At 37.8% G+C, this 27,085-nt stretch overlaps 1 protein-coding gene across 1 annotated transcript; it reads right to left on the bottom strand.

The window, feature by feature from the left end:
- Window positions 1–411: 411 nt before the first annotated feature.
- ETF1 (eukaryotic translation termination factor 1) lies at window positions 412–23,188 on the bottom strand. The gene is made up of 11 exons (XM_032213061.1): window positions 23,024–23,188; window positions 22,633–22,766; window positions 14,533–14,708; window positions 14,315–14,454; window positions 13,069–13,207; window positions 10,859–11,049; window positions 9,981–10,110; window positions 7,969–8,124; window positions 5,928–5,992; window positions 4,547–4,694; window positions 412–2,325 (listed from the first exon to the last, which is right to left on the bottom strand). Exons 2-11 carry the CDS (start codon window positions 22,716–22,718, stop codon window positions 2,243–2,245), a joined length of 1,314 nt encoding a protein of 437 aa, XP_032068952.1. The 5' UTR covers window positions 22,719–22,766; window positions 23,024–23,188; the 3' UTR covers window positions 412–2,242.
- Window positions 23,189–27,085: the final 3,897 nt, after the last annotated feature.

Here is a 27,085-nt window from a genome sequence, read left to right as displayed (position 1 = left end):
TAAAAAGCAAGAGATTAGAAATATGTTAACCCTCATCAAGAAACCATAGCAATGATGGAAAATCTCATAGCTGTAGGTTTTAGTTTTGCTAAAAGTATACTTTTAGTTCTCAAAAAGGGTTGTGCTATTACATAGTAACTTTAAGACCCCAGTGGGACATTAAAAATGGTTAAGATTGGAAAATTAAACACTTTACTCCTGAGATAAAGTCTAAATTTTATGCGATCTGAACTATGTTGCAAAAAATAAAATGGTGATTTAAAGCACCTCCACTATTGTCAGTGTTTAGGATAAGGTGCTAACTATGTATTGGAAAACAGTAAGTATTCTATTCAAAATCAAAGCAATTTGATCAGCAGCAGGTAATGCTGCAACCCTCCCCAAGTAAAATAAAGTCAAGGATCCAGCATATATTCTTAAATATGGTTTAATACTCTTCTCCATTTCTGTACATCACAACACCAAGATATCACTGCTTGGGAGCTCTCTGAAGAGGCTACGTAGTATGCAAAAGGCTAGGATTCTCATCCTTTTAATGTGTTTGTGTTAAGTGTAATACATATCAGTATATATTGATATCTACATCAATATATAATGCAATATATACCACCAGAGATCACACATTGATTAAAGAGATACAAAATTTTGGCATCATTTCCAAACTTAAATAAAAATAAAACTACCAAAAAAAAAGAGGAGCTGCATACCCTAAATGTGAAACAAGCAGTATATTCAAAACTGTAAATTTACACCCAATTTTTCTGCTCTTGTCTTGTCATATAGCAGACCCATTTACAATGGCAAAATCAAAGTATGCTGCTTTGAAGAGCTTAAGGATGCTTGTGATCACAATTTCGGCAAATCAGTCTGAATATTCATAATCATAAAGAGCTTCCCTAAGAGATTCCACCCAATGTGAAAACTTCCTGTGGGCAAACACATGCATTGCCTGCTTGCCAAGTTATAAAAAGATACAAATTCTATTGCTCACATTGACAGTAAGTCATTTTGGACCTTTTTAAGTATATACTGTGATGAGAAGGCTTAGTTAAGACAACTCTCCCTTCAATTCAAGTGAGGCAGGATTTGGAACGATATACAATGTTCGCAGGTTGGGAGTCTTTGACCAACACAAGAAAGATAAGGAAAATGAGAACAGAGCCAGGCATTAAAAAAATAATCGGTACCTTTCGAAAATCAGCCAGTCCTAAAGGAATGCAGGAAAGTGAGCTAACTGCCTTGCATGAACTATGCCATAGTGTTGAATGTGAATCTTTGGTGCCTAACTTCTTTAAAAAAAGTTTCTTATTTCTACAGAAGCTCCATAGCCACCAGTTCCAAGGCTTATGTCGGTCACATTTTGCTAGATAATTGCATTTTAAAGCAGTTTGTGAATGTTGGCTGTTGATTCACCAAGGCAGCTTATGCAGTCCCAAAGCAAAACATTAAAAAAACAAAAACCTAGTAAAGTACAGAACCAAGCGTAAGCAGTATTAGCTTGCTTGTGGAAACTGTTTATTGACTGACAAAAGGGAAAAGTGAAGGCCACACAACTCATAATCCCGGTTAAGCCTGCTGAGACCCTGGCACTTCAATTTTCTTTAATGAAACACACTTCCTGATTTATACAAACAGTGTTTTTGCAGTCTAAGAATGAAATAGGTGGACCTCCCAATTTTAAAGTCACACCTTTCAAAGCTGGCACAACAGAGTGTTTAATTCCTTTTACTTCCACCACTATAGACTGGGAACAATAGGAACAAGGTCTCCCTAAAATGGTTCTTCTGCAGTCTAAGCCAAGAACGCCATGTAAATGGGTCATATCACTGCAAAAAGCAGCAATAAATTTCCTCCTATCAAAGTAAGAAACAAACCAGTATAATTACTTTGTTTCAAATGAAGGTTGAGAGCAGTTAATGTAGCTGAAGGTTAAAAAAATCATTTTCATAAAATACAAGAGCAACCAATTTCACCATTAAGTAAAAGTAAAAACTGGGATTTTTTTTTAATTAGTCCAAATGGCATTATAGAAATCTAGTAGAGTGCGGCTGTACTGACACTATGACAAATCAGTAGGGTTTGCTTTCTTTCTCTTTCTTTTTTTGAAACCCGATGTTCTGGATAAAGTTCTGGAAATACTCCAATTCTAAGGCAGGGATCTGTTTTGTTTTCCATCATGAGTTTTCTCCTTGGGTTGGATGCTGGAGGGGTGAGGCACATTTGCCAGACCCAGGCCGACTACCTAGTAGTCATCAAGGTCAAAAAATTCATCATCTCCTCCTTGGTATTCCATTCCCTGGAAGTCCACTCGGTACCGCAAGATACCTTTGGAAAGAAATGTTAAAGGGAAGATATTACAAATGCTTTCTATTTATGTAGAACATTCAGCACAAAACCTGCTTTCTGATACCAAACTAGACTATCTTTCCTTCCCTCTAGTGTTGAACATTTTTATTAATGTTAGAACATACTGTTTTAAAACTTATTTAGAAAATCTCAATTTAAATTGTTGGCTTCAAACAAGTTTGCCACTAAGAATTCATGTTAGAGCAGTGCCACAAATTTGACTTCTAAAAACGTGTTGATTTGCAGCACATGATAATATTTCAGTTCAGTTTTAACCAAATTTCTCATCCACTTCTATGTCAATTATATTTAAAAAAAATCAACAACAGTGTATGTGCAAACTTTACTACATCTGGGAAAACTGCTGAAATAATCAGTTCACTATGATGGGATGGAACTGACAAAGAATGTCCAAAACAGGAAAGCAAGAAATCAAAGGCAAACTACTTTTGGATTAAAGCATAAGTCTAAAGTGACTGGTATCTGGGTTGCAGTTTGAATAGCATATATTTGTCCAAAAAAGTAGAATAGATAACAATTGCCATAAAAGTAGAAAATAATTGAAACCATTTTTAAATTCTTACTGCGATCTTGCTGTAAACAAATAGTGTGCCAACTATTTGCTGTGAAATTATCTCCTATGTTAAATACTATTCCTGGAGATATCCACCCATAACATTTTCAAATCTCTCTTTACAGAAGATAAGGAAACATTTGGATTTTTCTTCAATCCATCAACTATTTCTAGCCATCATCCCAAATTCAGAGAATATCTGATATCTACACTGCATGATGGAAGAAGGAAGAATAGCATTATCACAATCAGGAAGAGCAGGCAATCTTCATCCTGGTTAATGCGGCAGCGTTATGCTAAAACAAAACAGTCTAATTCATATATAAAGGTAAGCTTTCAAACCCAATGTTATTTTTATATCAGAATACACGTGCATTCAGCACACTGATGTCTCACCTAATGCCAACCATTTTTCTCACCATTTATTTTTAGTATAGGTAGTCCTCAACTTACAACAGTTCTTTTAGTAATCGTTCGAAGTTACAAACAGTACTGAAAAAGTGACTTGTGGCCCTTTTTCATACTTAAGACCATTGCAGCAACCCCATGGTCACATGATCAAAATTCAGAATCAAATTCAGATGTCCTAGGGTCATGTAACCACCTTTTGAGACCTTCTGTCAAGTAAAGTCAATGGGGAAACAAGACTCACTTAACAACTATATTACCAACTTAACTGCAGTCATTAACAACTGTCACAAGAAAAGTCATAAATGAGGCAAAACTCGCTGTCTCACTTGACAATAAATATTTTGGGTTCAATTATGATCATAAGTCAAGGACTAACTATATACTGTTAATGTATTTCGCTCAATCTCTTTACCAGATTGATCAGTGCATCTTAATATCAACTGAAGATGCTTTCTTTAATGAGAAAGGCAGCATTTACATCTGAACAATTCCAGCACTCAGAGATAACTATTCTTACTGCAGTGCAAATCTCATTAAGTTCAAAAAATGTATTTCCAAGCAGATTGTCAAGGAAGCCTACCAGCTATCAGACGTAAAGGAAGCCTAAATCATCCAACAAAATTATCAATTATAGAACTATTATAAACATATATTCTCCATATGGTAATTTGCTTTAAATTCTTATTGCATTGTTTACAGTAGGCATATTTATATTATCATCTTTAATCACTACATAAATCAAGGACTCGATCTTGAAAAAGCTGTGAGTCATATAACACCAGTTTTTCTTCCCCTTGTGGACAAGCATATTTGTGAGCAGTAATCCTCCAAAAAGTTAAAGCATGTCGATGCAACTTCCAAACAATAATGTCTACATAAAGCATCCCTTGAATATAAATTTCAAGTTATTTATGTTATATATTAAAAAGTGTAACTATCTGCCAAATGAAGAAATATTGATAGAACCTTAAATGCTATCAATATAAAACACAATTTATGCCAAAAAATAGGAGAGGACTAGTGGTCTGGGAGAGTACTGCAAAGAGTATTTAGCACCAATGCCAAAATAAACAATCATTTGTTGAAATAATATTTCACAGGATTTTAGCATCCTCCATTGAAATTGTGTGAAATTTTGACAATCTTGCCAATTGGGACACAACAATGAAGGGCACACAGTCGTCATGCATTCTATTGTTTTCATTTTCCATTTACCTCCAATCCCTCCAAATCCTTTCACAAACTGGGATCCTTCCTGCGACTTATCTGTCACAATTTCCAACGTGGCCCCAAATTTCTTGTAGTTGTTTGCAAACCACTCAAGCAGAGGCATGCTTTCTATGAGTTCATGCTCCTGTCCCGTCTAAAAGAGATGACATTTGAAGTGTACCTATTAGCAATGTTGTTTCAAATCAGTAGGCAATGTACAATCAGTATTTGCGTCATTAGATGCAGAACATTGTGTTGCCAAAATACAGAAGCATGCAATAGAAAATAACCAGAATAATGCCTTTTATTCACTTTCTGTAGTGTATAAACCTAGCATCCTCACACCAAAATTAATTGTTAGCAAGTGTATGTCAATTATCTCATTGTTATATGAACATCTCCATATCAGGGCCTCATTTGGATATTACTTATCCCCTTTAGAATCCTAGTCTGAAACAATAGGATTTAAAAACTATCACCTTTACAGAATTATCTGCTTGCTAATTCCACTGTGCTGTATTATTGTCAAAGGAAAGAACAAAAGAACAAAAAAGGCTATTTTGCTGAGTATTGGGAACCCAAAGCAACTCCCCTTCTCTTAAAGTCTCCATTATCTTGGTAAATGTTTTAAATAATTCTAGATGTATGACTGTTTTTTGCCACACTCTTGTTTGTAGGCACACAGACTTCATAGGCTCTATTATAAAACCTTTTCATTTTTTTCCTTGGATTCTGCAAAACCCTTAAATCCAGCAGCATCTAAAAGTGATGTCAAAAAATAGGGTTTCATAAAAGATAATAGCAGGGACTCAATAATTCTTAAAAGGCATATAACAGAAATACAGCTGTTACAGCCGTTGGTCTGGTTTTCTGATGGCAATTGTTTTCTAAAACAATTTATTCCAAGGGCATTGCTTCATGTCCTTGCTCTTGCCTACTAAGGCAAGGAGGAGGAGCACAGGGGCCCCCACTGCTTCATACCACTGGTGGGACCACATGACAGGATGGCTATTAGAAACAATGTGCTTGGGCAGGAGTGCTTCAGTCCTTTCCTGAAGACTCGATTGAAGAAAGGAAGATAATTATTTTTTATTCATTTATTTAATTCCCATAGCCACCATCTCAATGATGCTAGGTGGCTTATTAATACAATTAATTTGAGTATCTAGGAGAGAGGATTGGTATTACCTGTATTGTTGAATTCTAAACACAATTCTTTACTACATGAATTTCCATTCCAGCACAAACTCAAAGGAGTTAGAATACAATTATATGAACTATTCCATTCTCTTCTCTTGTGATTTATCTGTGATGTCTCCACTGAAATGATGATCATCAAAATGCCTCAGGTGGGGGGGGGGAATAAACCCTGGCTTTTAATAAATACCTCTTTATCTGTGAAGTGGGATTTATCTTTTTCTTGTTCTGGTGTCAAATAAAGAATCTTCTCTTCTGAAGGAGGGAGGAAAAAGCATAATATGCATTAATAGCACAATTTCCTAAAGTGAAATCAGATTATCCAATTAGCATTACACAAAATATCACCAATACAGATTAAAGAATCTATTCATTTTGGGGAGCAGTTGTAGTCCTTTACCACATCTCACATGCTTCTTTGACATAGAAAAGATACTTAAATATTGTTTGTTAAGTAAGAAAGAAGATGCAGGAGAAAATTACTAGCTACCGGCTATCCTCTTGAAGAAAGAAGCAAGCATTCAGCTTTGTTTTCAACAGTTTAAGAGAAACCAATATATTTGTAAACAATGGCTAATACAGAAGACAGGGATACCCTTTTATTTTCCTAGAAGGAAAAGCAGAACATCACTACTGACTAAATTGGATCGCAAATTCCAAGTTTTTTCCCCTAGCTCCATGTTGGCGAAACTGTGGCAAGCCTCCAGCTGATTTTCGGATTTGCCCTGCAGGTGGGAGACACACATGCATATCTTTCTCCTTTCTGCAGCTCGTGCCTTCCCAGATCTCGGGAGATTCCCCTCCAGCGCTATTTTGAATTGCAAGGCTTCCCCCACCCTCTCAGCGCTGTTTTGGGATGTGCGCGCGTGCATGTGCAGGGTGAGCGCCCATGGGAGGAGGTCATGTGTACATGCACATGGGGTGAGGGGAACGGAGGGGGTCACACAAGGATGTGCAAGGGGTTGGGGCGCATAGGCGGGGTATTGCATGTGTGTGCCCCTGTGCTTTTGGCACCCAAGGAAAAAAAGGTTAGCCATCACTGCCCTAGGATACTCAAGTAGAAATTGCAACCCCTTTAGAGGAGTATGAAATATTCTAAAAGATAGTTATGCAAATGCAGAGGGATGTCACATATGATGACTAGTATACATGGCATAAGCATAAGGAAAAACACTGAAATTAAAAAACAAACAAACTGATACTACTGGATGACTATAGAGGAGTTCCCCAATAGAAAGCATGAAAGAACAGAGTAATTTGTTCCAGAACTTTCATCTGCTACCATATATAGTTTGTTACTGGAAAATAGTTTTTTTTCCTTTCTAGATCTAATATAGATGAAGGCAAATATTAATTGTCCTGTTTTTCCTATGCACTCCTATGCACTCATATAACAGATACATTTGCATGAAGGTAACACAATAGAAGAAAAGAATGAAAGCCACAACTATTAGGATAACTGTAGTTACCTCAACTCAACCAGACAGATTCTGATCATAATCACTGTAAAAAATCAGAGCCTCCTGCATGGATTATATCCAATGAGTACACATACAAGTAGTCCTTCACTTACAACCATCTGTTTAGTGACCGTTCAAGGTTACAACAGCACTGAAAAGGTGACATGATTGTTCTTCACACTTGTGACTGATTTAGATCCCCATGATCAAAATTTGACTGCTTGGCAACTGGTACATATGTATGACGGTTGCAGTGTCCCGGGCTTATGTGATTCCCTTTGTGACCTTCTAACAGACAAAGTCAATGGGGAAACCAGATTCACTTAACAAATGTTACTAACCTATAACAACTGCACTGCAGTGATTCTTTTTACTATTGCAAGAAAAGTCATAAAATGAGGCAAAACTCACTTAGTAACTGTTCTGCTTAGCAACAGAAATTTGGGACTGAATTATGGTTGTAAGTCAAGGACTGCCCATACAAGTAAATTCAAATATGAACATTTCTTAAGAATGTTTAAGCACATTTGTTGCCACTTTACATAAAGGATTTTAGGTATCTGAATCTATTTAATATTATTTTATTTTCATTTATCAGCTTTTTGAGACACTGGTATTTAGGTATGTATTTGTAAAATTAATGTCACATGAATTATTTCTGTCAAAATCTATGGATTTCTATTAATAAAAGCAGCAAGAATGCAAACATTTATAGTAACCTATACAAATAATTCCTGAAATCATAAGAGCAAAGTGATAGGTATCACATACCTTCCGTGCCTTGGCAATGAAGTACATATCTCATTATATCCAGGTTCTCATAAACTATCAGGATTTCTACTGCTCCCATTTCTAAGGCTTTTAGAGTATCTTCAACCCCAAAACAATATTTTCCTGTGTCCTGACTGATTTCATCAAAGTATCGGCCTACGTTTAGTACAAACCAGAGAGAGATGTTATAAAATATGATTATTTTAACTCAGTGCACAAAACAAATTAATTTGGCCAAAATGGGGTCTTTTGGGTAGGTGGGGATGATTAGGTACAGTGTAGTCTTATATTTCAGTCAAGGTTCAGGCAGCACTGGTCACAGATGTTACAGATGATTTGGATTGAAGCAATTCATTCTTCTGGTGATCTTTGATAGCATAACCGTAGAAACTTTCTGGACTATCAAAAGGATTGGGGACTAGAGGCAATGCCTTACACGATTGTAGGGAAGAGAAATAAGCAAGAAGTTAGGTCCATAAGAACTGCTGCACTTGCTCCTTGCTTTTTAATGTGTACATGAGGTGACTGTGTAAAGTCATCCCTCTATTTGGAGCAGGGGTGTGTAATTAATTTCCCCAAAGAGCCACATGGGACTGTGACTGTAGCAAAGGGTTGAACTAATACGGTTGTCAAATTACTCAGGCATGCATACACACACACATAAATTGAAAAACAAATAACCATCACCTTCAAAATAAAAGCAATGCAGTTGTATTGTGTGCATGGCATACACTTATTTATATTTGATGTCTAATTCTGGATTGACCTCATATGGGCCAGACAGGGACAACTAAAGAGCTGGCCCAGGGACCGTTAAATACCCAGGTCTGGTTTGGAGTACGCTGATGTTTCCCAACAGTAGCTTACCTCTAGGGTCAAACAAGATGTGGTAAATAAGAGCTATTTATTGATGGGGAGATTGAAATAGTGGGCAGGAGAGGCTCTAACTCTGATTGCTATGCCAGTTATAACCTTTTCTGCAGAAGGAAGACCTACTAATACTAACTTATCACTACTTGTCTTTACCACTGCCTTATGCTCTATAGAAAACTACCCATAAAGCCCACTCAGAAAGCATAATACTCCAGACTGCGAAGATCTGGTTTGTATTAGCATTCATCCCCAATAGCATATTACATCTTTGTTCCAAGCACTACTTTAGCTTCCTATCTGCTTCTAAGTACAATTCAAAATACTGGTTGTCATCCACAATGTTCTATATGGCTTGGCAATAATTCAATGGGATTTCATCCACCTCATTTTGAGAAAATAGGTGCCACTTTTCAGTATTAGCATCTACTCTTGAATAGCCTTCCCTCAAAAATCAGATGTGTCCTACTGTTTTTAACTTTTGAAAATTGAGTTATTCCACAGGGATTGTGGTAAGTAGTAAGCCCCTTTGCTTTGATGTTTTGAATTTTATTTTAATTGTACTACAGTTGTTTTATTATATATGCTTCATTACTTTCTACTGTCTCATAACTGCAGCAGGTATAAATTTGGTAAAACACACATTTATGTGTACTGTTTGAACGAAAGGTTCTATACGTGACTTGAAAAACCCAGATGGGAAAACAAACTTTTACTTTGTGACCAGCACGGAGGTTTCTCTTTGCAGAGTTCTGACTCAGTAGCAAGTAGCAACCACTCATACAGTCACCAACACGGAAGCAATAGCATTTTCTTCTGGTAAGCTCAAGGAGTATGAAACACCAACACAAAAAACCAATATGCATATGCAACAGATGTTAAAAATTTAATCAAATATTACATTGTGTTAAAAATATTTTCAATGCAGAATTTTTATAACTGCAACTAACAGCAAAAAAAGTTTGGTGGAAAACTGTTACCACTATACCTTAAGATCAAGATAATTCCTATAGAAACTAACATAATAATAGGGATACTGGATCTTTATTTTCTTTTTCTTGCATAACTTAAGTGACAATTTTTGTATATTTGACAATACATTTATGTTGCATGCAACAATGAATAAACGGATTTCTTCATACCTATTAGCTTCTTTTCTTGAATGAATTTCACATTAGACAGGACCTCAGTGGACAATTCAATTGCTTGATTGAATCCATTTTCACCACCATATGAGATGTCAACTAGCTTTAATACTTTGGATTGCAACCTCTGCAAAAAGAGCAGATTAATATTAGGAAAGTCAGATACATGAACAATTAAAAATCTAAAAGTATTACCCAACAAGATGAAATAAATAATAACCAGCATGAACTTTTAAAAAATAATTCCAACCTCTAAACCATTTGTATCATGCAATGCTTAAATGTGAAGCTTTATTGTGCAAAAGATGTGCAACATTTCATGAACTAAATTCTACTCTGCGTTTATCATCATTTAGTGATTTTATAATAATTTCCTTTTGTCATGAGCCACTCAGTTTTGTTACTATTATTAAAAATAATAAACCCCTGTGAGGCACTATAACCTTGATGTGATTGTGGTGCTTATGTGCTCTGAAGATGATGAGAGCTATGCCAGATATTAATAACATATTGACCCCTCCTGCAAACGATAGTTTTAACATCATCAAGCATTTGCCTATCCCAGGTTCTTGGGAAGGACTTGATAGGTAGATGAAAGTGCCAAATGCAGTCTAAACATCTGGCTGACTATGCAGAAAAACATAACAATTCCAATGGGCAAGATTTAAAAAAACTGTGGTGCTAGGGATTCGATCTGCCAAACTGCTAACCTTTTGATTGACAAGCTCAGTGCCGTAGCCAGTTGCTAACCCTTCAGTTGCTATTAGCAGCTTACTATTGGAAATAGATGTATCCTAATAATCCATACAACTATTAATAATACATTTATAACTGCTAGTAAAATTAACAGCCATCAGTAAATTACTTCTATTTACCTGATCAAACATATCTGATTGACTTAATTCAGTTTTGAAATCAGCTGACCCTGCTAACACAAGACCAGCCACGTTCACCTTGTCACCAGAAATAAACAGCTGCACAGCAGTTTCTGCTACTTTCCTTACATAGTTGTGACGTTTTTCCATTCTCAAACGAGCAAAACGCAAGGCAGATTGGCCTCCTCTCCCTTTAAAAGGCAAGAGATATAAATATATAACATCAGCTCTGGTACCTTTCAACATTCAAATTGCAACAGCCTTGATTGGCCTGGTCAGGGTTTTATGACTATCATGACAAACTTGAATCTACCTCAAATTTCACCTGCCCATGGCACATAGGAAGTCATGCAATTGACAGTGATGGAATACCACCCCAAAACAAATTTTCTGTATCACTGTGTCAGCAGAACCTTCTTATGTTATTCAGAAACTTTTGGGATCTGGCCCAGCTGGAAATCATTCAGAACCCTGTAGCTCTTTGCTAGACTTTGTACTAAATCAAGCTGGCAATAACTTAAGAATCTACATGTTCAACAGTTCAATCTACAGACAAAAGCTGTCTGGTCAAGGTGTGTGTGTGTGTGTGTGTGTGCGCGCGCTTGCGCTTCACTTTTTAAGGTCTGGTGATGCAGATAAGAGGCCTGGTAGTGTCAAAGAACTGTATATAGTAATTACTAGCTTCTTTTTCCTCACCAATTTTATTTAATGTTCAGCTGGATTTAGGAGATTTATAAATCCCTCCACATGAATAGAAGTGACTCCAGCTTCATAAAAGGAAGTTGCAATGAGGCCTATTCTGGAAAAATGGATTCAGAAAATTTAAGTAATTATAGGCCAGTGAATAAAATTTCTTCCTGGACAAGATGCTTAAGTACACGATGACTGATCACATCCAAATATCCTATGAAACAGATTTTCTAGATCCATTTCAATGGGTTTAAGCTTGTTTTGGTGGAAAAACAGTTATAATTGTCCTGTTAGATTTATATTTACTGGGACAGTACAACTCTGTTGCTTCCCTGAAACTCTTGATGAATTTTAATACCACGAACCTTGTTGATCAACATGTATGTAAAAATATTGACCATTAGGTATATACTGAACAAGGATCGTTGTACTGAAGTGCCATCAAAACAAGTCAGAAGTGCTGTTAGTGGCTAATTTATTTGCCAAGTGAGGGGAAATCAACTTATTCTTCATGTGGTTATATTCTCTAAAGCAGTGGTCTCCAACCTTGGCAACTTTAAGACTTGTGGACTTAAAGTTGCCAAGGTTGGAGACCACTGCTCTAAAGGATCAAGTTCTTAGCTAGGTAGGGGAGTTTCTAGATCCATCTTTTACATTAAAGGCTCAAGTAGCACAAAGCATTTTTCATGAGGTCAGGCTAGTATACTAGTTCACCTCTACTTAGAGATGGCTTTCTACATTATACCATGCACTAGCAACTTCACATTTAGATTACGGTAATGAAAAGTAGGGTAGTCCTTGGACAGTTCAATTAATGCAAAATAGTGCAACCGTTTGCGGTCTCTATTCAAAGTAGTCATTTAAGGTCAACTTAGGAGTGGCAAGCAGCAATCCAGCAGTGGGGATTTTCAGTGCTGGAATGCCCTCAGTGAAACATCCTTGGGGTTTGTCCTTATGAGTCAAATGTCTGTGTTTTGTTTTTTATTGTGTATTTTTGTACTGTTTTTATAAAACATCTTAATGTTTCAAATTTAGTTAATACATTGTTTAAAATTTTAACTGTAATCCACTTAGATTAATTTTAACTAGGAGTACAGAAATATTTTCAATGAGATAGTTAGCAAGTCAGCAAATTTGGAACATCTATTTCCATATATGTAGTTTCTGTTCTGTACTAAGTCCATATGTAAAAACAAAACAAAAATCTCTCGTATCCAATGTTTAAGCATCTGTTTTAATGAATGATTCAGATGCAATTGGAGCATTGTGTGGAGCCATTTCATGAAACTAAGCGTACTCAGTGATTACTTTGTCAGCTGCACAGAATATCAATTGATGTTAATTTAATGTCTTAACTTTACCCCTCTGGATTACTGTACTGAAATTACCCAAACACATTGAGAAAAACAAACTATTCAGGATACAACCTCTCATATATCACTGAACTGCTTTCAACTCTTATTCCCCCAAAATCATTCTTTCTAAAAACACATCAATCTTTCTTATTTTTAATACAATACCATGCTTCTTTGGAAGATCCACCGTGAATTTGTGCAGCACCTCTCTGGTGTTTCCTTGAAGCGTTCCAAAAAGTGCACCACTACCATCTATTACAATGAAACCGAATTTGCTATCATCTGACAATAGTGCTGTAAGAGCCTAAAAGTCAACATGACAGAAATTGAGTTTGAACAAGCTGATGTACAACAAATCAGACAAGGGAGATATTCTCCTGAATGTTTTTATCATTTTTATAAACTTACTTTTGCAGTATACTTTGCACTCATAATTACTCCAAGGTCTTTAAACTAACAAATTAAGATTCATGTGAGCACTACCATCATTGTACACTTTTGCACTTAAATAAAAAACACAAGCAATGTTCAAATATAATTCATATATCATTTTGTGAACAAGAAACAGATATTCCAAGATGGATGAAGCTCAAATAATTTGAGCTGTCTGATACTACAGCTTTATTAATATCAGTAAAGTGTCAATCTTAGAATGCCAAAATGGGCACATAAAGCAACACCCTCAAATGAATGTATGCACTTGTGCAATTTTTGGCTCACATTGTTTACCAAGATAAAAGACTAGGGAGCTGTTAGTGATTTTTACTAGGCTCAGTAATAAGAGTGTGCAAGCATCACATAAGCACCTGATATACAAAATGAAGGTAACACGCTGCAAGGCTAAGATTAGCTGTGGTGGCATAGTGATTAGAATGCAATAGTGTAGGCTAATTCTGCTGACTGCCAGCATTTCAATACTGACCTGCTCAAGGTTGAGTCAGCTTTCCATCCTTCCAAGGTCAGTAAAATGAGGACCGAGATTGTTGGGAGCAATAGGCTGACTTTGTGAACCACTTAAGAGAAGGTTGCGAAGCACTGTGAAGTGGTACATAAGTCTAAATGCTATTGCTATTAGCAAATCCACAATCTGATTTCTAAATTTCACTAAGATAGTCCAATTAAATCACTTGGGTGATATGTGATTATGTAATGCTTTGCAAAACAAAATGCAGCGCAATTCAGTTCTCAGATTATATTTATGTTCACATTCTATTTTTTTTTAATCTCCCATCTCCTTGAACAATGCAATTGTCCACACATTTTCATCTGGAAGTTGTGGAAATGATGTTGAGGAAAATGGTCATGTTCTCATACATGACTAGACTTCCCAACGCTCAGTAGCTTTTCTTGCTATTAAATAAACAGTAGATTGTATAGTTCACTTTAGAGAAAGATAAAAAAGTTAACTTACCTCTGTATGAAATTTATTATCACACAAATACAATGATGTATTTATTGGTTTGAAAGGTTCAAAATCAATGTTCACTTTCTTCTCTTTTCCTTCTTCTGTCACAATTGTTCCACAGTAAACAACCAGACCATTCGGAGGTACTGTAAAAAAATAATAATAATCTTAAGTACTAAAGCTTGAATCATTTTATCTATAATGGAATTAGCAGGATATTTTACCTTTGTTATATAGTTTTAGCCGTTGCTGTACAGAAGTAATGGCGCCAAGGACCGAAAGACGATTCACTCGAGACTTAATATTTGATGCTGTGCCAAACTCATCAGCTAACATTTTTGCCACTCGGGAAATCTGGTCTTTGGGGGGAATGATCAAGGATATCATGCTGGTGCCATTACTAAAATAAACAAAGGAACAAGGATAAAGATTCAAACAAGCAATGTAAATATTTAAGGGATAAGATTTCCAAACTAAACGTGGATGGGATGGGCAACCGTATAAATTACTGCAAAGGTACAATGGTTTGTGCCCCTAACAACTTTTGACATGATATTGCAAGGGTGGCTTTTTATTTTGGCGTACTTAATACAGTTAAAGAAATAATGGTTTCACATCCTTTAAAATTTGATCTTAAGTGGAAACATCTCTCCCTATTCTTTTTTAAATATATTCTATTTAATAAATATCCAGTTTTGCATTTCATATTCTATTTAATAAATATCCAGTTTTCCTATCTACCTGAATCACACTTAAATCACAATTAAAAAAATTACTTATCTTCATCCCTTCATATGTAAGGTGTGTGTGTGGGGGGGGTGTATGTAAACACATACACAATGTGTTAAAAATACTTCAAATTCCCTGTTACCGGTGTTTTGCACTTAGTTGTCATGAGATCAAACATGAGTGGTATTTATTTATTTAATCTAATTCTCTACAGAAAACAGTAAAGGTAAAATTAGTGTGGCAAAAATATGCTTTGATGGAAATTCACTAGCAGTTCCCCCTCTAACTTCTCGAAATGGTCACAGAAACCTTCCATAACCAGTGAAAATTTTTGTCATATTGACCTTGCCAATGTCATCTCGCAGCACTCAGCTACCTATTGGTAGTAATAGTGTCCCTAAGCAATAAATTCTACCTTCTGGAACGTTTTCAAAGTAAAATGTAGTACTATTGGAGCAGCATTTCCTATTTGCCAAAACCTTTGGTTTGATGCTCAAATCTACTCAGATGTTTGAGACATGTCAACTTTACAATACAAATAGATCTTAGATTCAGGCAACCAATTAAATTGTAGAAAATTTAAAGAAAATTATATGGGTAAAAGGAAGTGATTTAAAAGAGCTGTCTGTACATCCATTTCAGTAACTGTTTTTGCACAGCATACCAATATGTACAGAGCAAATCACAAAACTGCAATGTACTACTGCTACAGACCATAGAAAAAGTTATATGGGTAGCTAAAATAGATTTGAATAGAATTAATCCTAACGGAGCTTGTTTAAAATGCCTTCAGATCAAGTTCAACTATCAGTGACAAGAATGATCTAAAATGCAGTTTCCTTGGCCACAGTACTGAAATTCTGAAATTGTTTGTTAATTTCCAATACAGGTCATTGCCTTAGAATTACCTGTGAATCTCCCACCCCAATACTACCAGGCTAATTCCACTTAACTTCTGCCTTGCGGCCACCTGCTCCATCCCACCATCTCTCAGCTTTCCCGCAGCCCATCCCAATTGAGTGCCTCCCCTGCCTCTGCCTGGACACATAATCAACTCACCTGCACTTCACAGGCTGCGGCCAATCTCCATCAGTCCCACACCCTCACTGCCTCCAATGCTGGCCACGCCCAACCCTTCACTAGGGCTTATTTTGGGGGAAGGTCTTATTTTGGGGGAAAGTGACTTCTGGTTTGCTTGTAGGGTCATTTTTAGTCCTCCGAAGCCTTCAGGATACTTCAGGCGGCTTCCCCAAAAGCTGCGGAGGGCTTAAACCGGCCCTACAAGCAAACCAGAAGTCCATTCCCAAACCTCCAGTTTGCCCATAGGGCCAGTTTTTTGCACTCCGGAGGCTTCAGGGAAGCTCCTGAAGCCTCTGGAGGGCCTCCGGGGGTGGGTGTTTTCGCCCTCCCCAGTCTCCTATAAAGCCTCTGGAGCCTGGGGAGGGTGAAAAATGGCTTTAAAAAAAGGTTGAACTCAGCTGCCCAGTGTGCCCTGACAAATGGCTCTGCATGCCGCCTGTGGTACGCGTGCCATAGGTTCGCCATCCCAGTCCTAGAGGAAAGGTAAAACTAGGCAAAAGCAATTTGATCTTAGCCAGGACTGGTTGGGTGATACTAAGAGTTGTTGCAAACCAATGATGGCCACAGGCCTAAGAGCAAGTTTTGATAGCAAGTCACACCTGTACATAGAGAGCTACATAAGCATTAGAGATCAGACCTGTTCTGCCTCAGCAGAATCTTGATAGTTTTGTGCTTAGCTCCAGCTAAAGCATACTGCCCTAATTGCCCAAATTACTAATTATTACATCTGCTAAATCCTGCTCCTTCAAGTGTACATGATGTTGATATGCCAGTCTAGGTTGGCAAAATAAACGAACACATTTTTGTACAGCACCAAAATATTCTATTATAATTATACTACGCCACCTGAAATAACATTCCCTTGTGAAGCATTTTACTAACTTCTAAAGCAAGCACTTTTACCACTGGGTCTTACATCAGAAATAACAGTAATTTATTTCTAAAGCTTCTTCCTCAAACTGAGGGAAATTCATTTGTACTATTTAATGAAACAGATATGAGGGTAGACTTGATCATACATTTTTATTTACTTACTAAATTTATATACTGCCATCTTAATATCAAGCAACTCTGGGTAAATGAAAACAGCAGACATTTTTTTGTATTTAGGTTCTTTGATAGACTATGAGATACCTAGATTAATTAACCCAGAAATACAAATAATGAACAAAGGCCTAGAGATGAGTCAGTTAAGTAAGTAGCTTTATTTAACTTATAAATGAGGAGGAGACTTAGAATTAACATCTGACAGCCTGTCATATATTCCTTTGCAAAAAATACAAGTAGAAAAGACCTTGCCAAGAATTTAAAACAGCTTTTTTTTACTGCCCCTAGAAAATAGTGAGATCACCAACAGGTTATTTAGGATAAAGACTGACATAACTTGACTAAAATAATCCAAATCAGAGAATTAAAGACATTAAGATACAAAGGGTTTTACTGATAACTGTATGTTATTCACACCAGCAAATGAAGCATTATGATAGTTAATAACAAGTCAAGGCTTAGAAGGATAACCATAAATCGACACTAGGAATGCATGATATGGTAGCATAAATTTAATTTAGAGATTTTGGAGGAATGCAGAATATTTCAGAGAAGTTTTTTTTGCACTGTTTAGGAAATAGGTTTTAGAGTTGGGATGATGTTTTATTATTAACAAGCTTGGCTGGAGGAAACAGTTACTGTATAATGCATGTTTTGCAAAATAATTAAGTTTTGTGGGAAATTATAAAGCAGATGAAACATCCTCTTAAAAATGAATGGTGACACATTTTGAGGAGCATTTTAGATATCTGGAAATGCAAATAAGCATCTCATAGTAGAGAAGATATCCCTGTAACAATAATTTGCTCTTTTGCAGTTCTCCACAGTTGTAGGCGTTTCCTGTTTTAAAGGTCCCAGGCTTCCTCATGGTTAACTAATAGGGGGGCAAAAATTATTTTTTTAAAATTGCTAACATCAGAAATTTAAGACTTAATCATTTAATTTTCCATCTAGTTTTGCTCAAATTTAACTCCAGAATGATGAATTTAGGATTCAAAGCAGTTTAAAACCATTCCATATTATTATTATATTATTCCATAACAAAATAAATTGTTATCTAAACTTGTTTTCCTCGTTTTTCAGCCTCAAGGTAGGATTGAAAGTTTCCATACTGACCGGAAAAAAGTGCTGTTCATAACGCATAGTTAAAAAAATACTGGTAATTTCACAAATGTAATTTCCTTTTAATTATTCCATATAGATAATTTATGTCGTTCTCTTTCATACATATGCTTCCTATTCATTTATAAACAACACTGAGGAAGAAGAGGAAAGTACTAAATACAAATATTATAAAGCAGTTGGGGAATTTTCCAATTTAAAATTTTCCACAAAATTCTTATCACTGTAGGCTCCTAGAGCCATAACTTACAGGTATGTGTGCACACACAGAAACCCACATCCTAAATATTTTTCACAAGTACTACTTGCTTGTAGACCTGTTTTACTCTTTTCACCTTATTTCTCATTTCTTTCTAACATTTCTTCCAATCCCTAGGTTTGGAGATCCTCAACTATGTCTCAAATATGATATTCAGGATACAGAAACAGAAAATAGTTGACAGGGGAGTTCTTCCTTATATAAGCTAAAGCATTACTGAAAACTGCTTTGAGCTATTTGGAGTCAATGATTTTATAAAGCAGATTAGCAGGAATCTCTACTCAGTTATAATACTCTCTCATTTAATAAAAAAAACCCTCCACTTAGGAATGCAGCCTGTTATGAGATCATTGTGCAGTAATCTATATTCCAAAATAACTTGCTAGATCCTAGAAAATGTAAAGTAAGGAAACAAAAGAAAAGCATTCCTCCTAAGACAGAATATTTGACTTTGTGTAAGATGTTGCAAGTGTATCATGCTGTTGCCTGAAACACTCATAAATCTAAAAACAGTGCACCTAAAACCAAATTTTATATGAAAAATTCACAATTTAAAAAGCACAACTTTCATGATCTCTCCACACAAGACTCCTTTAGCTTTCCCAAGGAGTCACACAAACATATAACATAGACTGAAGACTTCATATTCAGTTACTATCTTTAAAGCTTGACCAATGTCTAAGCTCCATTTTCTGTACATTTTGTGAACACCTCAGGAAGACAGGGTTTGCAGTAGAGCAGTAGCAAACCCCAAACACAAAATATCCATCAGCTGGAATACACTATTATTTCCCATCCTTTTCAGAGAAAGCTAAATCTGTGTTAATGAAATGTCAACTGTTCAATATTTGTATTAATGAAGTATTTAAAAAAGAATTTATCAATATGCTTTTCATGAAAAATGACACTATCAAGACCTTTAGGAAAAGTTTAAAACACTATGATTTTATGATGGAGTTTAGACAAGAAAGATCAATAAAACACTTTATATGTTTCCTCAGCTATGCCACAAATTCAAGTCCTTCAATGCATTTAGCTCACAAAAATGGTAACTCCTATTAATATTCTGAACGTACTGTTTTTAAAAATTAGTTTACTTGTCTACTAGCCAATCTTATTTAAATGTGAAATTATTTAGCTCAAGAAATGTCAATAGGTTCCTCAACAACCTGAAATACTGTATAATTATTAGCAATGATAAACATGCTTTTGAATTGTATTGTGTTTGCTGTCTATTTTACTGATTAAAAGATATACTCCAAAACTGCCAACGCTTAAGTTCTCATATTGGCAAATTAAATAGAATGATGGGATTCAAATGATTCGAAATATTTGCACAAAACTCAATTTTGGAAATTGTTTTAGATAGAAAACATTGAAAAGTGCAATATAAAGCATTCTTTCACTGCTCCTGAATTGGAATGCCAACTTTATATATTAAGAATCCAAATGTTATTGTTCACTTCTTCCATATATTGGATAGTAAACATATATGGCTGTAGAAAGTTAACTGGAGATGTTTTCCTACCTGGAAATTTCTTATTTACATGCTCATGAGGGACAAAAGGATTAAAAATTAACTGCTTTTTCCATTCTCAGCATTACTGGCAAATTGCTAATACAATAAATTTTAACTAAATGTCAATTAGTCATAAACCTTATTAGATTTGATTTGGGAAGGCTCAGAGAGAAGTAAGGGAAATTTGCTCTCTCAATAATCAATACAATGTTCTGATTGAACAGCAATATATTGTACTTAGCTACTTTTTTTCAACTGGTTGTTGAACAAGCCATAGATGCCTAGTTCTTGTGCCAACATGAAGTCATAGTCAGTAAGTTAACGCAAACAAAAGAAAATCATGCATATTATATAGTTTATTAGTTGGGAACTGAACCCCTGCAAAGAGACTCTTTGTGAGTATTCACCGTACTTAATTCAGAAGCAATAAAGATAAACCAAAAACCAATAATACTGATAATTTCTAGTGAACATACAGAGATAATTTTGGTCACTTTCAGTTGTCAGTCTTTAAATTGAACTATCAGCCAGAAAGTCACATATCAAAAAATAGAGATTAATAAAAAATGAGGCAAGAATTCTTCATGCATCTTTTCCCAAAGGCTATCATATACAAATCTATAAGGGACATAAACAAATATTAGTGGCAAGCAAAACTCACCAACTGAGGAACAGAACATTCCAGAATGTTCCATACAATCTACAGATTATGTTGTTCAGGACATAAATCCTATATGTATGTAGGAAGTGAGTTGAAATGCCCTGAAAAGATTATTCTGGATAAAACAGAACTGTTTTGGGGCTGGAGTACTCCAAAAAGCTTCTGCTTTGGGGGGTTTATTTTTGGAGCAATTTCCCCCCACCCCATTCCAAAAAAACAGCACAATCTGGAATGTTCCAGTCTCAAATCAGATTAATCAGAAGTTCAGTTTCATTCCATCACTTAAAACACAGCTAAGCTTTCATAAATATCTTGGAAAAGATAGTAATTTAGCAACATTAACATGTCCCTTTGGCACTTGAATTAATATATACATTATTTTTTTGATGAGGCCCATAAATCTTTTCTAGTGGGCCATTATTTCAAGTTATTCACTGAATTAATACCTTCCCAAAGTCCTTCACACAGCTAGCATTCAAATGAGGAAAGTCACTGTCCTTTATAACAGGCCTTCTACACAACTGCAAGGAATGGATGTGTATTAGTTCAACAACCACAGGTAAAAACAGTCACACTCAATTCTTTGTGCATGCAGGGCAGGAAAGCAACAAAACCTATCTTTCTCAGCCAGCACAAAGCCAGAAACATTCCCTTACTTGCTTCAATAGATGGAAAATTACAGAGAAAAATCTTAGGAACAGAGGAGCTAATGAAGGTAACTAAGACAAATGGTCAGCCAACTCTAAAACATCATGCACCTGTTGTGCCTACAACAGTTTAAGATAAACAACCTCTGTACTTTGAAAATAAGGAACTTTTATAACTAAAGATGGTACTTAATCTATATGAACATAAGTAATTATTTTTAAGTCACCTTCTTTTAATCAATGACTGACTGTCCAGCAAGTTCTAAGCATGCAACTGAAAGTAAAATATCCCAGGCTAAGGACAAACAAGACATAAAAAATTAGATTGGGCTGCTCCATAAATTGTGAGTATAACAACAAAATTTTTGGGCACAGTAAAATGGAAGTTCAAAGGAATAACAAGGTGAGATAAGGAGGAAAAAAACTATCAAATATTAAACAATATTTTACACGGAGTAGACATGATTTTCTGTACACTGACTTTTTATCAAATTCATTTTTCTGGATTCAGAATGAATGACCCGAATGTCTCTCACACTTAAAATAGTACTGCTGTATAAGACCTGGTAGTAGTCCTCCATCATAGGGAGAAAAAACAAAACACAATGAAGCTATCGGAGCAGATGTGTGAAAAAGTGAAATGGAGGGCTCTGATACTTACAGACTTACCTAGCCTGAGCTAGTTTTGTGACTTGAAAGTGTCCAAAACTGCACCCACAGGTGTCCCAACCTCAGGCAGCAAATGGGCCACGTCCCGAAATGGAGAGCGGGGCTCCTTCGGAAGGGAAGAAAATCCCCTCACAAACCCGAGGACGAGTATCAAAAAAAGGCAGGAACCGCCGCCTTTCTCTCTCTCTCCCCCCCAACACTTCTTCTCGGCTGCCTCTCATGGGGTCTTACTACACGCCTCGGCCGCCAAGCACCTTCCTTCCCCAGAAACTTAAGGCCTAACTCATCCCAAAAGTAAGCCTCGTGTTTCAACTTAGCGTTATCTCCTCCGGGCCGGAACCCCGGAGACCCGAGAAACGTACCCCCACCTTTCACACTTTTTTTCCCTGCGAGGAGGGATTTTTTTTGGGGGGGGGGAAGGCATCCCACACATTAACGACCCTCCTCCCCTTTTTTCGGCCGAACACGGAAGGTTGCTTCTCTTCCTCCTCCTTTACCCTCAGCCCCCCTTCACCCGACCCCCCAACGGCTCACACGTGAGCGCCAAATCCCTCCGGCCGCCTCCCGAGGGCCTCGGCCTTCTCCCCTTACCCGCGCGCCGCCTCGAGGCTCTTGATGAGCTTCTTGATCTTCCAGATCTCCACGTTCCTGTCGGCAGCGCTGGGATCGTCCGCCATCTTCTCCCTCCTCCTCCTCCTCTTCCTCCTCCTCCTCCACCGCCCCTCCTGCGGGTGGAATCGAGCCGCCGAGCCGCCACGAGGAAAAAGGATTGAGAAATTGGGGGAGGGAGGGGGTGTTGGAAAGGGAGGGAGAGGTGGGGGAGGAGGAAGCAAGAAGCCGTTAAAATCCTAAAGCCGATGCCAGCCGGGCTCCTTCGGTTCCACCAGCCGAGGAGAGCGGCGGCGGCGGCGACCACCACCACGGCCCGCCCGCCTCGCTCCCACTGGCGGGGCGACTCTCCCGCCTGGACGCGCGCGCTCACCTCAGGCCTCGCCGCCGCCCCCTCCTCTGCTTCCTACTCCGGACTGCAACGAAGGGCTCCTCGCGACGGCGCTTGTGACGTCGTTCGCCGGCTTCTTCCTTCCTTTCCTTTCCCCTCCGCCTCTCCTGCTCTTCCCCCTCCCTCTCGCTTCTCCTCCGCGCTGCATGTGTTGCAATCGCCTCACATGGGGTTTCTGACATAATTTCCGGTCCCGCACCAATCCTTTTTTTTTTTAATTTTACTTAAAGGAAACGAGGGCCTGAGAGGAGGTGGATTTTCAGCTTTCCGCCACTTCTCTGCCTCTCATTGGCTACGTGCCTTCCGAAGTTTCTCTTCATTGGGTGGATTATACCCGTGACGGCAAGGAGTCCCCCTCCCGCCTCATATTAGGCTGAATGCCGGGAAGCGTAGTTTTGTTGGGAGGGTCAGGCAGGGCGGTTAAGCGGTTCTCGCGTGATCTACCTCCGCGGCGTTATTCGCGCCCGAGTGCGTGTTCTTTAAAGGGAACGCGCACACCTTTTTTGGAATGTGCGAAGCTATGAGTCAAAACTTTCCACAGCGCGGGTGGGAGGGGGGAGAATTGAGAGTGCCTTTGGAGCTGTAGACATTCTGAATTAGCTTAACATAAGAAGGGAGGCAAACATAAGAACTTGGGTGTTGGCACGTTCCTACGTTTTACAGGAAATTAATCCAGGACACCAGATTTAGGGTATAAAAATATGTACTAGGACTTCATAGCAGCAAAATCCTGGTGATTGGAGGCTTGACGCCCGGATCTCTTAGCCCTTAGTTAAAGGAAGGACAGCTGCTACTCATTTCAATTCAGGGAAGGAATGTCCAGGTAATGGAGATGCTGATTCAGGCAATCCCATGTTAGCCATGAACATGATGAGAACCCAAACTAGATGATTACTTTATGATGTGATGGCTAGAAAGATCAATTATTGAATTTTCAGCCGTTCTGGAATATTTCTTCTCATTACATAATTAAACACAGGATTTGATTGGAGAAAACTATTAGTTCTCGACTTACAGCTTTTTGTGTATGAAGTTACACCAGCGTTGAAAAAAGTGACTTATGACTGCTTTTCACAATTACGACCATTACAGTATCCCCAGGGTCACATGATCCAAATTCAATTGCTTGGCAGCTGGTTCATATTTATGACAATTGCAGTGTCTCAGGGTCATGCGATCACCCTTTGCAACCTTCTGACAACCAAAGTCAATGGGGAAGCCAGATTCACTTTACAACTGTGTTACTAACTTAACAACTGCAATAATGCAATAACTGTGGCAAGAAAGGTCTTAAAATGGGGCAAAACTTACTTAACAACTGTCTTGCTTAGCAACAGAAATTTTGGGCTCAATTGTGGATGTAAGTTGAGAAGTAAGTCACCGAATTAGTGAAATTAGAACTATATGCTGACTCTGTAAACCACTTAGATCTGTAAAGCACTGTGAAGCAGTATAATGCTATTGCTGTATCAGATCACACCTGAAGCTCATTCAGGATCCTGATTTCCACCATCAGCTTTCCAACACTTTACCCTGAAAGATAAAGTCTAAAGCAATGATGGTGAACCTTTTCAGCACTGAGTGCCAAAAAGGAAGCACTTCGCGTTCGTCTGGGCCATGACCAGGAAGAGGAGCTGCCCAGGGGTATGTGCATGCCAGAAAATGAACTTCCGGTTTCTGGCATGTGCATGCACGCCGGCCAACAAGTCTTCTGGTTACTGCCACACATGTGCATGTGCCGATCATCTGGCCGGCGTGCATGCTCATACCAGAAAACAGAAGACCAGCTCTTTCGGTTTCTAGCACTGCCACACGCACAAAGGCCACCTGAGCATGTGCATGCACACCAGAAACCCAGAAGAGGAACGAGTGATGCCACGCGTGCCAGGAGACATTGTTCCGTGTGCCACTTCAGGCACGCATGCCATTGGTTCACTATCATGGGTCTAAGGTGTTTGGCTCTAGAACTAGTTCCTTATAGGGTGCGCTACTCAGTTCCATTAATACTTATGATAAATAGAACAATTTCTTGCTAGTGTCTTGCTCAGTTTTGTATTTCCAAATATTATACCAAGATTTTTGAACAAAGCACTAAAAAAATAGGATGCTTACTATTCCAGTAGCCATCTGTACATTTATACTGACTGAATTTTGAGTTAAATTGGGGAGTCCTGTTCTTCTGTCTCTATAGTAGTGTGTGACAGAATGATAGGGCAGTGATGAGCTTCCAAAAGAGAAGCTGAAGAGCCCAATGTTCTACCTTGGTTCCACTCAAGATCCTATATCTAGTGTATGCTTTTAAGAGTGACTAGATTGCATCGTATTTGCAAATATTATGGATTTCCCTGAAGAAAGGCAATTGAAATAACAATAGCCCTGGTTGGATTGCCTTTTAACATTGCCAGGGGAACCAACAACAATAAAAGGCTGCTAAGAAACCTTCCTAGTGTTGTATGAAAGCAAAAGCAGAGGTAATAATGTTCTTCATTAAGGAACATTGCATTGCTTCTTTGCTTCATTAAAAAAGAATTCCTTATCTCTGTGGTGCAAATTCATTCTCTGAATGAATCCAAGTTGCCTTGCACAAGCCTATTATGTACTTCATTTGTTGCACATGGAAGAATAAGTATATGTATCCACCCGCACATGTACCACAATAGATGTGTCAAATTTATTAAAATAAAAGATCTGTGGACAAGTATGTTCAATACAATGCAATAAACTAGAATTAAGCTAGAGATTAGATTTACCATAACAAAATCAAGAAATTCAAAGAAAATAGATTTTAAATAGATAAGAGTTTAATCTGGAAGAGTTAATGAATTCGATCAAAAATGTAATTTCCTTTGCAAAGAAGAATTAAGGATGGGAATTTTTGTCCTAATGGTACCTTTTCAAAAGATAACTGGGCTTTCTTGGAGTTTTTTTCCTTGTTAATGTCTCGTTTCCAAGAAGCTTCTTCAGTTCTGACAGAATTGACAGTCCAGGTGTCTTTTGAAAAGCACTTTTGGGACAACCATGACCTGGGTGATTAAGAATTTCCATAGACAACAGGAACTTTTAATTTGCTAATCAACATAATAGCAATAGCACTTAAGACTTATATACCGTTTCATAGTCCTTTTCCAGTACTAAGTGGTTTACAGAGTCAACATATTGCCTCCAACAAACTGGGTCCTCATTTTACCGACCTTGGAAGGATGGAAGGCTGAGTCAACCTTTGAGCCCTTTCAGGGTCAAACTCCAGACTGTGGACAGCTAGTCTGCACTACTGCAGTGTAACCACTGCACCACCAGAGCTCACCTCATGTTTATGAAGGTCTGACAGATTGGCTAGTGTCAGGTATGCTTCAGATCCCATTTAAGTCACAGGTCCTTGCAACGTAAGCAAAAGTTAAGCATTTATCTACGCATGATTTTTCTCCCTACTTATCATTACATTCTACAGATTTCACGCAGCATCTAGGGACTGCATGGCTGCAGCAGTTTTTATTTGATGACCGACAGCGGTCACTGAGAGGGTTAAGGTATCACTGATGCATGACTTCCAATCTTATTTCTGACCTCTGTTCATTCTGCTTGCCAGAAGCTGGTTATGAAGCATGCAAATAGTAATTGTGTGATATTACAACAGGTTTATTTCTTGCTGTTGGTGTCCAAATCTTGATCATAGTGGGGACAGTGCAACAGTCCAAGGGCCAGTAGTAAAGTTATTTTCTCGGTGCTATTATAACTTCAAACGGTCTCTAAACAAGGGAGTTGTTAAGCAAGGGCTACCTGTATAATGAAAAGCCGGTTTGGTGTAGTGCAGTGATGGCGAACCTTTTAGACAGTGCCCGAACTGCACACTTGCACATGCCCAAACTGAAAGGTGCGCGTGCATGGAAACACACATGTGCTGACATGCGCAAATAAGCGCATATGCGTACATGTGCAGCAGAGACCCAAAGACTAGCTGGCCGGTGGGAGGCAGGGCATCTCAGCTGGCAGCGTGACAAGAGGTTAAGATATTTTTCTTTCATGAGCTTTTTTCGTTGTTTGCAG

This window comes from Thamnophis elegans, chromosome 3 (assembly GCF_009769535.1).
Source record: "Thamnophis elegans isolate rThaEle1 chromosome 3, rThaEle1.pri, whole genome shotgun sequence".
In the NCBI taxonomy this organism is placed as follows: domain Eukaryota; kingdom Metazoa; phylum Chordata; class Lepidosauria; order Squamata; family Colubridae; genus Thamnophis; species Thamnophis elegans.
This window is presented reverse-complemented; position numbering and strand designations above follow the sequence as displayed.

Bases quoted from the DNA above. Each gene is read 5' to 3' on its own strand.
- ETF1 (XM_032213061.1), bottom strand. From the start codon at position 22,718: ATGGCGGACGATCCCAGCGCTGCCGACAGGAACGTGGAGATCTGGAAG. The intron at 10,111-10,858 runs GTAAATAGAAGT...CTCTTTTTGCAG, and splicing joins AATCAGATATGTTTGATCAG to AGGTTGCAATCCAAAGTATT. The intron at 4,695-5,927 runs GTATTTATTAAA...CATCTCTTTTAG, and splicing joins CCCACTTCACAGATAAAGAG to ACGGGACAGGAGCATGAACT.